This window comes from Lissotriton vulgaris, chromosome 3_1 (genome assembly GCF_964263255.1).
Source record: "Lissotriton vulgaris chromosome 3_1, aLisVul1.2, whole genome shotgun sequence".
Taxonomy (NCBI): Eukaryota; Metazoa; Chordata; class Amphibia; order Caudata; family Salamandridae; genus Lissotriton; species Lissotriton vulgaris.
In genome coordinates, this window is record NC_141689.1 from 250,396,730 (window position 1) to 250,409,734 (window position 13,005).

Below are 13,005 nucleotides of genomic sequence, written 5' to 3' on the forward strand. Positions count from 1 at the left end.
TGAATTCAAAATGTTGTCTACTTTTTTAAAATGTATAACCTTCTAAGATCCATTATTGTTTTCATATCCATTTCTACCATTAACTGGAAGAAGGTTGAAAGCAGAAAAAATAGCAAAAATAGACTATGTCCGAGTAAAATGCCAAAACTGTGTTAAAAATGTTGGCTTTCTGTCAGGAGTCTGTCAGTCCCTAAAATCTGGAAAAATTGGTGATTTCAGCTGCACAGACCCTTTGTTGATGCTATTTGCAGGGAAAAAACTGACGCTTTCATTTGCAGCACTTTTTCACCCAAAAACAAACTTTTGCTGTATTTTGGAAAAATTCTGGGTCCTCTCCAGGGGACTCAACAAACTATGGGTACCTTTAGAATACCCATGATGTTGGAAAAAGAGAATGAAAATTTGGCGTGGATACCTTATGTGGTCAAAACGCTACAGGGGCCTAAGCGCGAACTACCCCAAATAGCTAAAAAAGAGGCTTAGCATGGGGGTAGGCCTAGCAGCGAAGGGGTTAAACTACCCTCCTTAGTTTGGACTTTAACTTAGATGACTCTGGACTTTATTCATGTATAGAAGAGAGAAACAGAAACTCTTCTCTAAGCATCAGATTCTGCAATTGATCTTTTGTATTACTGTGACTGAACTTCTTGTTTGCCTTCTGTTGATACGCTTAAACGTCTTTAGTAGGTTGGGTTTTTTAGTTGTTATTTTGTACCTTTATAGAACATTACTAAGATTTGTTTACCTTAACCTGACTCGTAATTTGTAACAAACCTTCTTAACCATTGTCACTTATTCCTGGTCCTTATTGTATAGCCAAATGGGTTGCACTGTTAATTGAGTTTTATGTTAACTCCCTTTACCTCTCTGTCGGCGAAGAAAAGGTCCACCCTACAACCAATGGTAAGAGGATTGGCCCAATGCTGCATTTCATTAACAAAGGCACAGCCAACACTTACATATTAGTGCTAAGCATTGATTAGATATTACTAAGCGTCATCATGTGAAAACCTATAAATTCTGGCGACATAAAACATGGATCACATACTCTACATTTATTTGTTAATTCATTTGATTCGGGGGCTACTTTTGTCCTTTACACTCAAGCACATAGGATCTGAGGTTGCATGACAGTTTCTTCCAATCTTCAATATACACATTGGCTGATTCCTCAGTACGTTGTCATCTATCCTTTTATACGTATTTTTAATCATTAATGGTCTTGGGCCAAATACAATGATCCATGTGAATCGCCATCTAAAGCCTCTACTCTACTCGGGCGAGGTCTTAGATCAGACTACAGCCCTCATTAAGAGTCACCCAATTTTATGTGCAATAATGATTGTATGTGCTAAAATATATATAACGTAGTTTTCAACATTTATTGTTTGCTATGTGTGTTGCACATTATGAGTTTTGTCCATAAAATGGGACATAACATGTGGATATCCCGATAGTCACAGTGCATTTTTCATCCCAATAAATATTGGTTAAAGACTGACATGCTGAGATGTATGTGGAGGACCCAGGTTTTACCACAAAAACTAAAAAACCTATTACTTCAATATGTACCATAACAGGAGTTACCACAGATATAGGACTTTATCAGGCCACTGGTAACGAGGGCCTCAGATGCAAGCAAAATGTGCTGTGTCCCATTGAGAAATTCCACCCCTTCCCAATCTTACTTGCTTTATCGTCGCTTCCTTTGTCAGCTGCTTCTCATTTTAACTAACTGTGGGGCATATTATCAAGCCTGTGCGCTAAAATTATCGCCGCTTTATCGGCCGAAAACGGCCGATAAAGTGGCGATAATGGGCTTGATAATATGCTCTGTGGAATTCCAATCGAAGCCCATGTTAGATGTCTTCACATCTAACATGTGCTTCGATTGGAATTCCATAGAGCATATTATCAAGCCCATTATCGCCACTTTATCGGCCGTTTTCGGCCGATAAAGCGGCGATAATTTTAGCGCACAGGCTTGATAATATGCCCCCAGACTTCCAAGTAGTAATTTTCTGTGGTAGTGGAGACTGCCTGTTCATGACTATCCATCTCCTTGTATGTACAAATATCAGGTTGCCAATTTACAACGTAGCTTCTTTTTTTTTGGTGTAATTATCAGCCCTAAAAAGCATGTAATTGGGGTGTTAGTGAAATGTCTGCCTGCAAGACCTGATGAATCTTGCAACACCCCTTCCCAATAATAAGAGCTGGACTTTCCCATTTCATGTCTAAAAACCCAGTCGCATCTTGGACCACTGTCTGGCAATCTGAAGCATCACCATGTAGTAGTTTAGGTGACGGGTAGGTGCAGTGTAGAAAGTTATGTTTTATGTGTGCATTTCGGGACACTTACTAGATGTAAGTGTAAAGTCATCCATTCCTCATCTGTCATTTCTCTACTGATATCCAGTACCCATCTTGTTCTTTCAAGTTTCCACCTACGGTGTACTAGCATCATTCCTTTCTTACGTCCTCCCATTAATGGTGATGGTCGGTGGTCAAACACATTGGCCCAGATTTACCATGACTTTGCTTTGCGTTACCTTTTTAATGCAAACCCGATGCAAAGTGTTGTGTTGATATTTACAATCCAACGCGATTTGCTGTTTGCATTAGATTGTAACCAAAAGTAACACAAGGCACTGTCTTCCATTACTTTGCGTCAAGAGGGAGTTCCATGGATGCTGCAGGGGTTTTGACACAAATCCCAATCTCTAAAAATTTGTAGATGGGGATTTGTGCCAACATATTACGTTTACTAGTGGCAGGCGAAATGAAGAGAAATGTATTTGTTTCTCCTTGTTTTTCCCTCTTTGCATGTGTGCTGCCTTCTACATCACACGTACAAAGAGGGAAGAGCTTTAAAGAATCGTTTTTGTACACAAAGGGACTCCTTTCAGTAGAAAAACTATTCTTACCACACAACAGACACCCTTGTACTACGGTGCAAGGCTGTCTCGATTGGCGCATGGCAGGATAAAGGGCTAGTGCAGAAAGAGAGCAGAACAGTGCACATCTTAGTGGAAATGTCGCTGTTATGATCTCTCCCATTCAAATAATGCAGCACAGCAACTTTACTTTCTGGATTGCATTGCATGATTTCTTAGTAAATCTTGGCCATTGTGTTTTTGGACTCACAAAATATCGGTTCTCAATGTCAGGGGTCTCCCACCTTTTCTGTAATAAGAGCTACTTATGTTAAATGAAAATCATTCCAAGCTACTAATATTATTAATATTGTAATATTGACACATTAAACAAGATTACAATAGTGGCCACCATATACAAGATTATGAGCAGCGATCACCTCAGTGCTTCACACAGGGCTGCCAGCATTATTGTAAACCAGTAAAGGACCCACAAATATGAGGGCTATTGGTTTTGCTAAAGTATTTTAGCCATGTTGTACAGTAGCGTGGCGTGGCGTGGCAAAGAAGAACGTGATGTAGAGGAGAGTGGAGTAGAGTGACGTAGAGGAGGGTGGAGTAGAGTGGCATAGAGTAGAGTGGTGTAGAATAGAGTGGAGTGGCGTAGAGTGACATTGTGTGAAGTGGAGTGGTCTGGAGTCGGGTGGAGAGAAGTGACAGAGTGGAGTGGCCTGGAGTGGAGTGGCCTGGAGTGGAGTGGCCTGGACTGGAGTGGAGGGCCTGGAGTGGAATGGCCTGGCCTGGAGTGGAGTGGCCTGGCCTGGAGCGGAGTGGCCTGGAGTGGATTGGAGTGGAGTGGAGTGGAGTGGCCTGGAGTGGAGTGGCCTGGAGTGGCCTGGAGTGGCCTGGAGTGGAATGGAATTGCCTGGAGTGGAGTGGAATTGCCTTGAGTGGAGTGGAATGGCCTGGAGTGGAGTGGCCTGGCCTGGAGTGGAGTGGCCTGGAGTGGAGTGGAGTGGAGTGGAGTGGCCTGGAGTGGAGTGGAGTGGAGTGGCCTGGAGTGGAGTGGAATGGCCTGGAGTGGCCTGGAGTGGAGTGGAGTGGCCTGGAGTGGAGTGGAGTGGCCTGGAGTGAAGTGGAATTGCCTGGAGTGGAGTGGAATTGCCTTGAGTGGAGTGGAATGGCCTGGAGTGGAGTGGCCTAGAGTAGATTCATATAGAGTGGGGTGTTGTGGAGTAGAGTGGCATGGAAAAGTGAATAGTGAGGTAGAGTAGAGTGGCAGAGTAGAGTAGAGTTTAGTGGTGGAGTGGAGTAATATGGCTGTGGTGATAGAGTGGAGAAGCATATAATCGAGAGACTTGGAGTGACGTAGAGTGGAGTGGCGCAGGGTAGAGTGACATAGAGTGGAGTGGCACAGAGTGGCATTGTGGGAAGTGGAGCGTCCTAGAGTAGTGTCGCATATTATAGAGTTGCGTAGAGTGAAGTGGAGTGGCATAGAGTGGTGTAGAGTGCCACATTAAATGAAAATAGAATGCATGTTGGCGGCAATGTCACTGCAGCCAGACAGCATTAATTCTGATTTTCCAGGTGTTTGTTTCTGCATTTTTCTGTTTACGAATGCTTTGGTTTACATGGAGGTCTCAAACAGGGAAAAAAAGATCTAAAAAGGGCTGGCTTTTCGTGTCCTTGAATGTAGCTGCCCTGTTGCAGGTGTGCCACTGCCAAGACCTTTATGCTGTTGGCAATTCAGTGGTTTCCCCACCTCTAATTGAGGGGGGGTGGGTGGTAGAGAGGAGAGCTTTGGGAAGTGGGAGATCCGCTGATTTAATGCCGATGTCTCAAATCCACCAGTTTCTAATTAATCCCGAAAGTTTTAAATGTAGATTTCTAAGAAATAAAAGAAGCAAAGAGATGAGAGGTGGAGAAGTGTGGCTCAGGGGTTAGAGGCGGCAGACCCGGTAGCTGAGATCAGCCCTGGACCAGGGTTCAATTCCCCGCCTAGACGGGGGTTGGGCTCAATAATTCCACGGACTCGATAATTCTCGCTCTGGTGCCTACTTGACTCACGGGTTCACACTCTGCGACTCTGGGCAATAGCTTGCTTAATCTCCACAACAGCCCCTCGTGGCGGGATGCCTGGCTTTCACCTTGTGGATACCCTGCCGGGGTTATCTCACAGGGGAATACCAGGACGGGTTCCCTAAGCAAGTGCATAGATGCCTGCGATGTGGGCGATTTGCGCTATATAAATACATGTACATGTACATTTACATTTACATTTACATGAGAGTGGGCCACACTGAACCGACTGGATAGACCAAACGAAGAGCTCATTCAGGCACGAAGAGTGGTGCAGTCTGAGAAGAAAAGAGAACCAAGAGCAGAACAATGAGGAACTCCAAAGAGCGCAGTTAAGAAACAAGAGGGTTGGCTGAACCAGTACACAGAGAAGGAGCAGCCACAGAGAGAAGGTGAAAACCAGAGATAACAGTTTCAGGGATCCCAAGCGAGGGAACAGTAGTAAGAACAAAAGGATGGTCAAACATATCATCAGCAACAGAAAGGTTCACACTAATGAAAGGAAAGGTATGTTTAGGCAGGAGTAAGCAAAGGTAAGACAGCTAGCTACAGGTAGGAGAGCAGTGTCTGTAGAATTAGCAGAGTGAGAGATGCAAGTACCTAAAATAAGTGAAAGATTATTTCTGATAATTAGTCGCACATTTTGTAAACTGTTTAGCTTGCAATTACATTTTTAATAATTCTGGGAAAAAGAAAAAGAAATAAAAGATTAAAGACTGAAACCATTTCCTCCCAAAACTGTGGTTTGGTTCTTAAATAGAAAATATCAATGGTCCTGACATGCAGGGAATTTTCTTGCTGTGTATAGGGGCGGGCCATTGAGCTTTTTTTCCAGCCCAGAGCTGCTTTGCCTTGCATGGGAGCCACAATCAGGAAACATGTATGCCAGAAACCCACTGCAAGTAGGTTGACCTTCCGACATACTGCCCAGTGGCGCTGTGTCAGATGGGCCACCAGGTCATAGGCTCCCGATGGCAGAAAAAGCTGAGGCTCCACCGTCAAAACCTAGTGATCCCCAACCTGTGACTGAGGTGGGGAAATCACATGCTTGATGAAGCAGGAACCACACCAATGTACAGGTGGTTCATGCTCTACTAAACTCTGAACAAGTCATTGCCCTGTTATGATCTGAGTGCAGGCTATGATTTCAAGGCCACTGGTTGGTCGAATCGCGTCATCTTGTCCGTTGCATTTGCGCACTTGGCTTCAATAAATTGTCACTGTTGCCAGCAGTGAAAGGAAATCAGTAATTGGATATATATATATATATATATATATATATATATATATATATATATATATATATATATATATATATATATATATATATATATATATCCAAACAAAGCCGCTTCTGCTGCAACGCTGTGACCCATAGAAAAGTGGCGTACGCTCCAGCGAAGCAACCGGTAAATTAAGTATTCCACACAAGATATCAGTATCCAGTACGCTGGATCACGTGATCAAGGCAAGTCGCCGAAACGCGTTGTGTGAATAAACTGAAGACTTAAGTTTACTTCTGGATTGTTGTGTGGTTCCTGAGAGCGTACTGGATACTGATATCTTGTGTGGAATATATATATATATATATATATATATATATATATATATATATATATATATATATATATATATATATATATATATATATATATATATATATATATATGTATATGTATATATATATATATATATATATATATATATATATATATATATCTATATATATATCTATATATATATATCTATATATATATCCATGCTAAAACAAAGTGTGTTTCTTAGGCAACACTAGGTCCAATATGAGGTTTTTCTGCTCTTCTTCTGACCTCAATTGTTGATATCCAAACACGTCCATTGCTTGCTGGCAAACCTTTTGTAGTAACTTTACCTTCTGGAAATTTAACCTGCGCCTCCAAAGATGGGCCCTCTTCATCGAGTCTTTGGTATATGACATGAAGCCCTTTTCCTGAGGACCAACATTATTAGTTATGTTGTAGACCCAGGATTTTATCATAGTAGACATACTGAGGCCTGCATAGTGGTACAGTAGATCAATGTATCTCTGCGGGTCATTCACTAGATCTTCGTAGCGTACCATCATGTAACGATTATTAAGGAAATAGTGTGAGTAACGCATGGCAGTCTGATGGATGTTTACTTGGGCACGACAGACCTCATACATCACAAAGTAGATGTTAGGTTTGCCAGTTTTACTTCTGCCCAAGATTATGTTGTCACTCCTCAGACCACTGAAGTGTTCCCGGGATGAGAAAACGGCCCTGGGGTCCCGTACAAGATGAAGGATCTTCAGGCTCAGCTGCGGGTCTCTTAACAAGGGGTACAAGACCTTCAGGTCCAAGAACCGGACAGTCTTTACCACAACATGGGAGTAGGTTTTGCAGGCTTCCTCCACTTTGTCGAATGTACTATAAAGGCATTTATTCTTACATGTTGGCCTGTCAATTATATCAAAACGATTGAGGGCTTCGCAGGCTGGAGGAGAGCAGAGGGCGCGGACTTCATGCCACATGAAGAGATCTGAAATATACTTTGCCTGGGACAAGTAAGGTTGAAATGCCGACATGTCACACATAAAGACGGACTTGAGAAGATCCCTCATTGGCAAATGAAGGAGGGTAGGGTTGTGATTGTGGAATTTATCCCACACATGTTTGGTTGGCTCGAACAGGTAAAAGACATTAGGATTTTGGTTAAATAGCTGCCCCACAAAAGAGGATCCTGATCTCCAAGAGGTCAGGATGAGAAGATGAGTTCGGTTAGACCTTTTTGTACTAAGAAAGGTATTAGCTGCTCGCTCGTGCATGGTGTAGCTGGTGTACAAGATCATCAATATGGCATTGAGAGTCAGGAAGTAGCCGAAGAATGTGCTGACCATTCCAGTCATCCTGTCCTGATTCTGTGGGAAACAAAGCAATACAAAAGGGGAAGACTGTTATTTCTAATTCTGTGGGAAGCATAAAAGGAGACATTCATTAAATCGATTAGGACTATTTTAAGCAATAGCTCTTTATTTCAAAGGACATAATCACCTGCCTTGTCTCTTCAATCATAGCAGTTAATATTATCTAAGTCAATGGTACTATATTTATAATTTTTGCAATGACAAAAGGGAAAGCAAACTTGATAAAGTGAATGAAACTGACAAATGAAGCAATAGAAAAGCACATGGAGACTGGTGGAACGGATGTACTCATTGGAATAGAGAATACCAATTGACAGTGAGAAAAGAGGTGAACAGTGGTGAGGCAAAAAGACTTCTAAATAAAGAATGTTCTAATGCAGTTATTCTTACCCTTTTCACTTCTGTGGACCCCCTCTTATTAATAACTGGAATGCGGGATCCCCTAGGGAATCAATAATTGAATCAGGTCACCCCCCCACTGAGATAAAACAGGAAGCCGGGGACTCTTTTCTAAGCAATTTTAATGATTTGAACCTCAAAACAATACACAAAATGCAGAAACAAGCATTCATCAAACAGATACATAAATTATTAAATATAATTAATAAAAGATATATAAAAAATAGAAATTTGAAAATTTAAAGGAAAGGTTGGAGCTTGTCTAAATTCAATTGAGGCTGCACGTCATCCATACTATATTCTGTTTGATGTTCTTACACTGACCCCACAAATCAATCTGAGAATAACAGCCTAATCTCTAGCCTCAACTTTTCAAATTACTTCACACTTACATAACGGGTTACAATGTTTCATTTTATTCTTTGCTTCTTTATTTATATATACTTCATTCATCTGCTAATAATATTTACTTTTTACACAATTAGGGACCCTCGAGAGGCCTCGCAGACCCCTGCGGTTCATGGATCACACGTTAAGAACCACTGGTCCAAGAGATCATCATATAAAACTGAATCTAAAGCAAGAGGAAAAATAGAGCACTAAAGATATGCAACCATCCTGCAGCCCACTATTGTTTCTAGTTAAGGATGTATATTTGCAATATTTCTATGGGTCTCTTTCTTAGAGCTACCGTTCACTGGTACATTTAGTTGATGTTTTTGTCACAGGTTCAAAGCTGGCACCTTTCATGATACTATCTATGGGATTAATATTCAGCACATGCACATACAGATGCCTGTCCAATACCATAGCAAACCTTTCTCTGGCGTTCTCCATGATTTTATTCACATCTTGAAATCCTGGAAATTGATATAGATAAATCCCAGACTGAAGATATAGTTCCTTTAATTCAAAGTCACCTGAAATGTCTGCCCAGGACACAACAGCCACTGTCTCTTCCTTGGGAAATATTTCTGCATTCCGTCCATCAATTGTGTGTCTTTTGAAGATTTTTTATAAACAAGGATTTTGAACAAGGGTTCGGTCTTGCACCCCTGCTATTTCACGTATGCATAGCAGATTCATGGGGTCAATTAGAGTTTGGTTGAGTGGAAGCACCATTGTAAATTGGTGGAATTCCAGCCCCACCAAGTTCATAGTCTCCTACGCAATTCAAAGGTGGGGAAACACTGAGTTTCTTACTGCGGAGCCATAGATGGCTACACCATTGGAAACCTCCAGCCTGGTGTGGTGACGCCCACCAGTGACGTGAATGGGAAGGCACTAGGACCTGCCCGAGGGTGGACGAGGGTGGACGGAAAGGGAGGAGCTGGAGGATAGGAACGGCAGTTAGCCGTTAGCCCACGAAGAGGAATGAGCCAAATAAAGAAGGTCTCTAACTATCACCCTGTGTCTGTGTGGATTACTGGGCCAGACACTACAACTGGCAGCCTGTCTGCCACAGGGCTCCCAGGTCACATAATGAGGGTGACCATCATTAGATTTCCCTACTCGGCAAAGCCAGGGAGTCTCAGGCATGGAAGATTCTCAATGACCACACGCGCAGGTTGAAAACTCCCTGTCCATCAGGGCCTTTTGTGTTTTTGTTTCTCAGCAACAAACCCCCAGCTTCAGGGGTTGTTTCTGGATCACAAAAAATATTGCCGAGCAAACAAACACACACGGTGCTTGTTCAGCAAAGTTTACATCCTTTACGACAACCGCCGCACCAGCGGTTGTTGTGAATGCTTTTATGATTTCTGCCAGGCAGGCGACACCCACTGAAAAAGGCAGGCCTCCGATGACTTGGCGGTCTGGTAGGTCCTCTGCGGGTATCTAAATGAGCCAGTTAGACATTTTAATGGGGGCAATGCAGTCTTTGGGTTGAGCCTGGACAGTGCATGCGCTTCTCTGCGAGCCATACTGTATTGGAGTATGTACTTGAAGCCCCGCCCACACTCTCCACCCATATTTATCATTGGCTTGTGTCATTGTCCTTCTTGAATGCTGGCCTTTGATTAGTTATTAGGCTTGTTAGTCCCTCCTTAGTACCGCCTTGTCTTCATTTGTAACCCCCCACGAGGACTGACCCGTTTACTTTAATTGTTACATGGTATGTCTTCTTTAGTCTGTAAGCACTATTTTCTTTAATGAGTTTCCCCTACTGCAGGAGGGTAGGAGGGGCTCTCATGCGCACTTATGACCACCGGTTTGTTTATTTAACTCTTAGCAAATGGGAAGCTCTTCAGGGGCCATTGGAGACAGAAGGGGCAACTCAGTGATGCCTTCAAGCATTTAGAATGCAATAGGTCTCGCATTTGCGAGAGTTTAAGCTATTGGTATTGTAAATGACAATGCCTTTTATTTATGTTTTAAAAACCAAAACATAAATAAAAGGCATTGAAATTTACAATGCCAATAGCTCACACTCGTTTAAATGCGAGACCTATTGGATTGCAGATGCTTGTTCCCGCTAGGAGCTGTTGAACAGACATGTTAAATACCATGCTCGTAGCTACATGCATATATTTAACTGGATAGGACAGTAGTTGTCTTCCAGCACTTGCCATGGTACTAGAGAGAATAAGTTGATTGTCAATGTATGGAGAACTCAGTTTAATAGCTTTGGAAAGAAAAATATATCAGAAAAATACGTTGCAGACTGTAGAGAACTTGCTTCTGTTCTGTGAAGGTACATGACTACCATAGAGTTCCATTTTCACGCTTGTTGAAAGGTCCAGACAGACAAACTAACATTTAAGGCTGTCTTTTTGTCCATCACAAAGGCTAGTTATATACAAATCTACCCTTCCTATCACTTTCTACACTAATTATGATGGCGGAGTCCACATTTTATTCTGTGTTGCTATATAGTTCGATTATGGTTTGCAGGAAACTGAATAGATTTTTAGATGGTAGCCAGGCAAGCTATTTTTGATACAATGTTGTGTTTAACTAAAGCGATACCGCAGGCTAACCTGGAGAATGTGGTGAGACAGTTAATGCTTGGGGAAGTGTCTTATCTGGATTTTTTTTTTAAGATAGACTATGCCACTAGTGTAAGAATCAAGACATACAATGGGTGAGGACGAAATCAGTTTATAAATAGTATTTACAACCTTGTTACTCACTGAAAGTGCATGGACGTTTAGCCTGCTTTTAGTAGATTTTGCTAAATGTTAATTTAAAAGGGGACATGGAGAATTTGCATGCCTTTGTTACAGTTTGTGTGGCCAAGGTGGGGAAGCTCTTACCCACTTATTTTCTATATACCCATGGCTACGAAATTGCTTCATTATGGGGAATTACAGGCCCATGCATGCAGCGTTAGACTGCTTGTACAGTGGGGTTACGATTGGATTATTTTCCTGGGTATTAAAAGGTATTCATATGATGAAAGACCGGTTTCTCCTTCAACTGTTAGCAGCATGTGAATACGGCAAAAGAAAACAGAAGGGTTTTTTAAATGTAGGAAATAAAATAGTTGGTCATTTTGGGATCCGTGGCTAGTTGAATTTTAGCTTGTGTAGAATGTAGGATTGCACTGATCACCAAAATATTGGGGTATATGTACAAGCCCCTATGGCCATCACATTGTCACTTTCAGTGACGGTGTGGTGGCGATAGAGGCCTCGCCTTATTTACATTGCAGCGTTAAGCCACTTAATGTGGCTTAACGCTGCCTTGTAAATAAGGCCCTCTTTCATGCTATGCTTAGCCTGAAAGGGGAGCGCAATGGGTTTTGCAGTGGCTGTTCCACTGCAGCACCTATTGATCTTGACACTGTCTCCTATTTACAAAGGAGGCGTATATAGGAGGCAGCGCCAGAGTTAAGACCAGGAAAAACTTGGTTTTACCCTCGCGCAAAGAGGACAAATGTTTAATTTCTCTTCGTTTTTACGGTTTTCTTGGGGGCTGCGTTGTGCAGCACACATAAAAGCAGCAAAATGCCAGTGATTGTTTATGTACAGGAAGGTCTCAGTTCCTGCACAAAAACTCATTTAAAAAAAATGCTGTTTTGCAATTTCTGTGTGTGCTGTCTTAAGCAGCACCCTCTTCCAATGTTGTCAGACAATGGCATACCCAAGTCCTACTCCTGACGTCATTGCAGACACGCCAGGTCCAGCTGCGCCTCCTTCAACAGCGCCTGTATAGTAATGTGACCATCATCATCTGGCCAGTGAGAAATAGATAACTCAGGCACTTCCAGTGGTTTTGCAATGCCACAGTCCCACCACTCCCACCCCCATGCAACAGAGCCCCATGGAGCAAAAAATGCCCCACTGGGAGGTCATATGTCTCCTGCAAATCCAGGAAATGACAGGTCTCACCCTTCACTAATAAATCACCCATTATAGTGATGCTCACCTTCTTTACACCGGTGCAGCCCCTACCAAACCTCAATCCTCCCCAATGCTCGGTAACCAGCAACAGCAGCTCACTTGTGTATGGTAATGTAGTTCCTATATTCCCAGTAGGCTCTGCGCATTGGAATAATATATCCTATAGATTTGACGTAGGACTTAGGTCGACTAGGTCTCTATCGAATATATTAGACTTAATTGTGAGTGCCAGCTAGCTCAGAGGTCATTAGACTCTTTCTCGAATAAAAAAGAAGGGATTAGTTTCTGGCAAACCGCATAAACATGACAACTTTGTTTCCCCAAGAATAAACGTATCTTCAGAGTCGTGGAAACAATAGATAGATATTTTACTCAGTCAATC

General features: G+C 42.3%; 1 protein-coding gene across 1 annotated transcript; it reads right to left on the minus strand.

The window, feature by feature from the left end:
- Positions 1 to 6,717: 6,717 nt before the first annotated feature.
- LOC147726278 (carbohydrate sulfotransferase 5-like) lies at positions 6,718 to 7,863 on the minus strand. Its single transcript, XM_086962910.1, has one exon. It carries the CDS (start codon positions 7,861 to 7,863, stop codon positions 6,718 to 6,720), a length of 1,146 nt encoding a protein of 381 aa, XP_086819036.1.
- Between the last annotated feature and the right edge of the window lie 5,142 nt (positions 7,864 to 13,005).

Bases quoted from the DNA above. Each gene is read 5' to 3' on its own strand.
- LOC147726278 (XM_086962910.1), bottom strand. From the start codon at position 7,863: ATGACTGGAATGGTCAGCACATTCTTCGGCTACTTCCTGACTCTCAAT.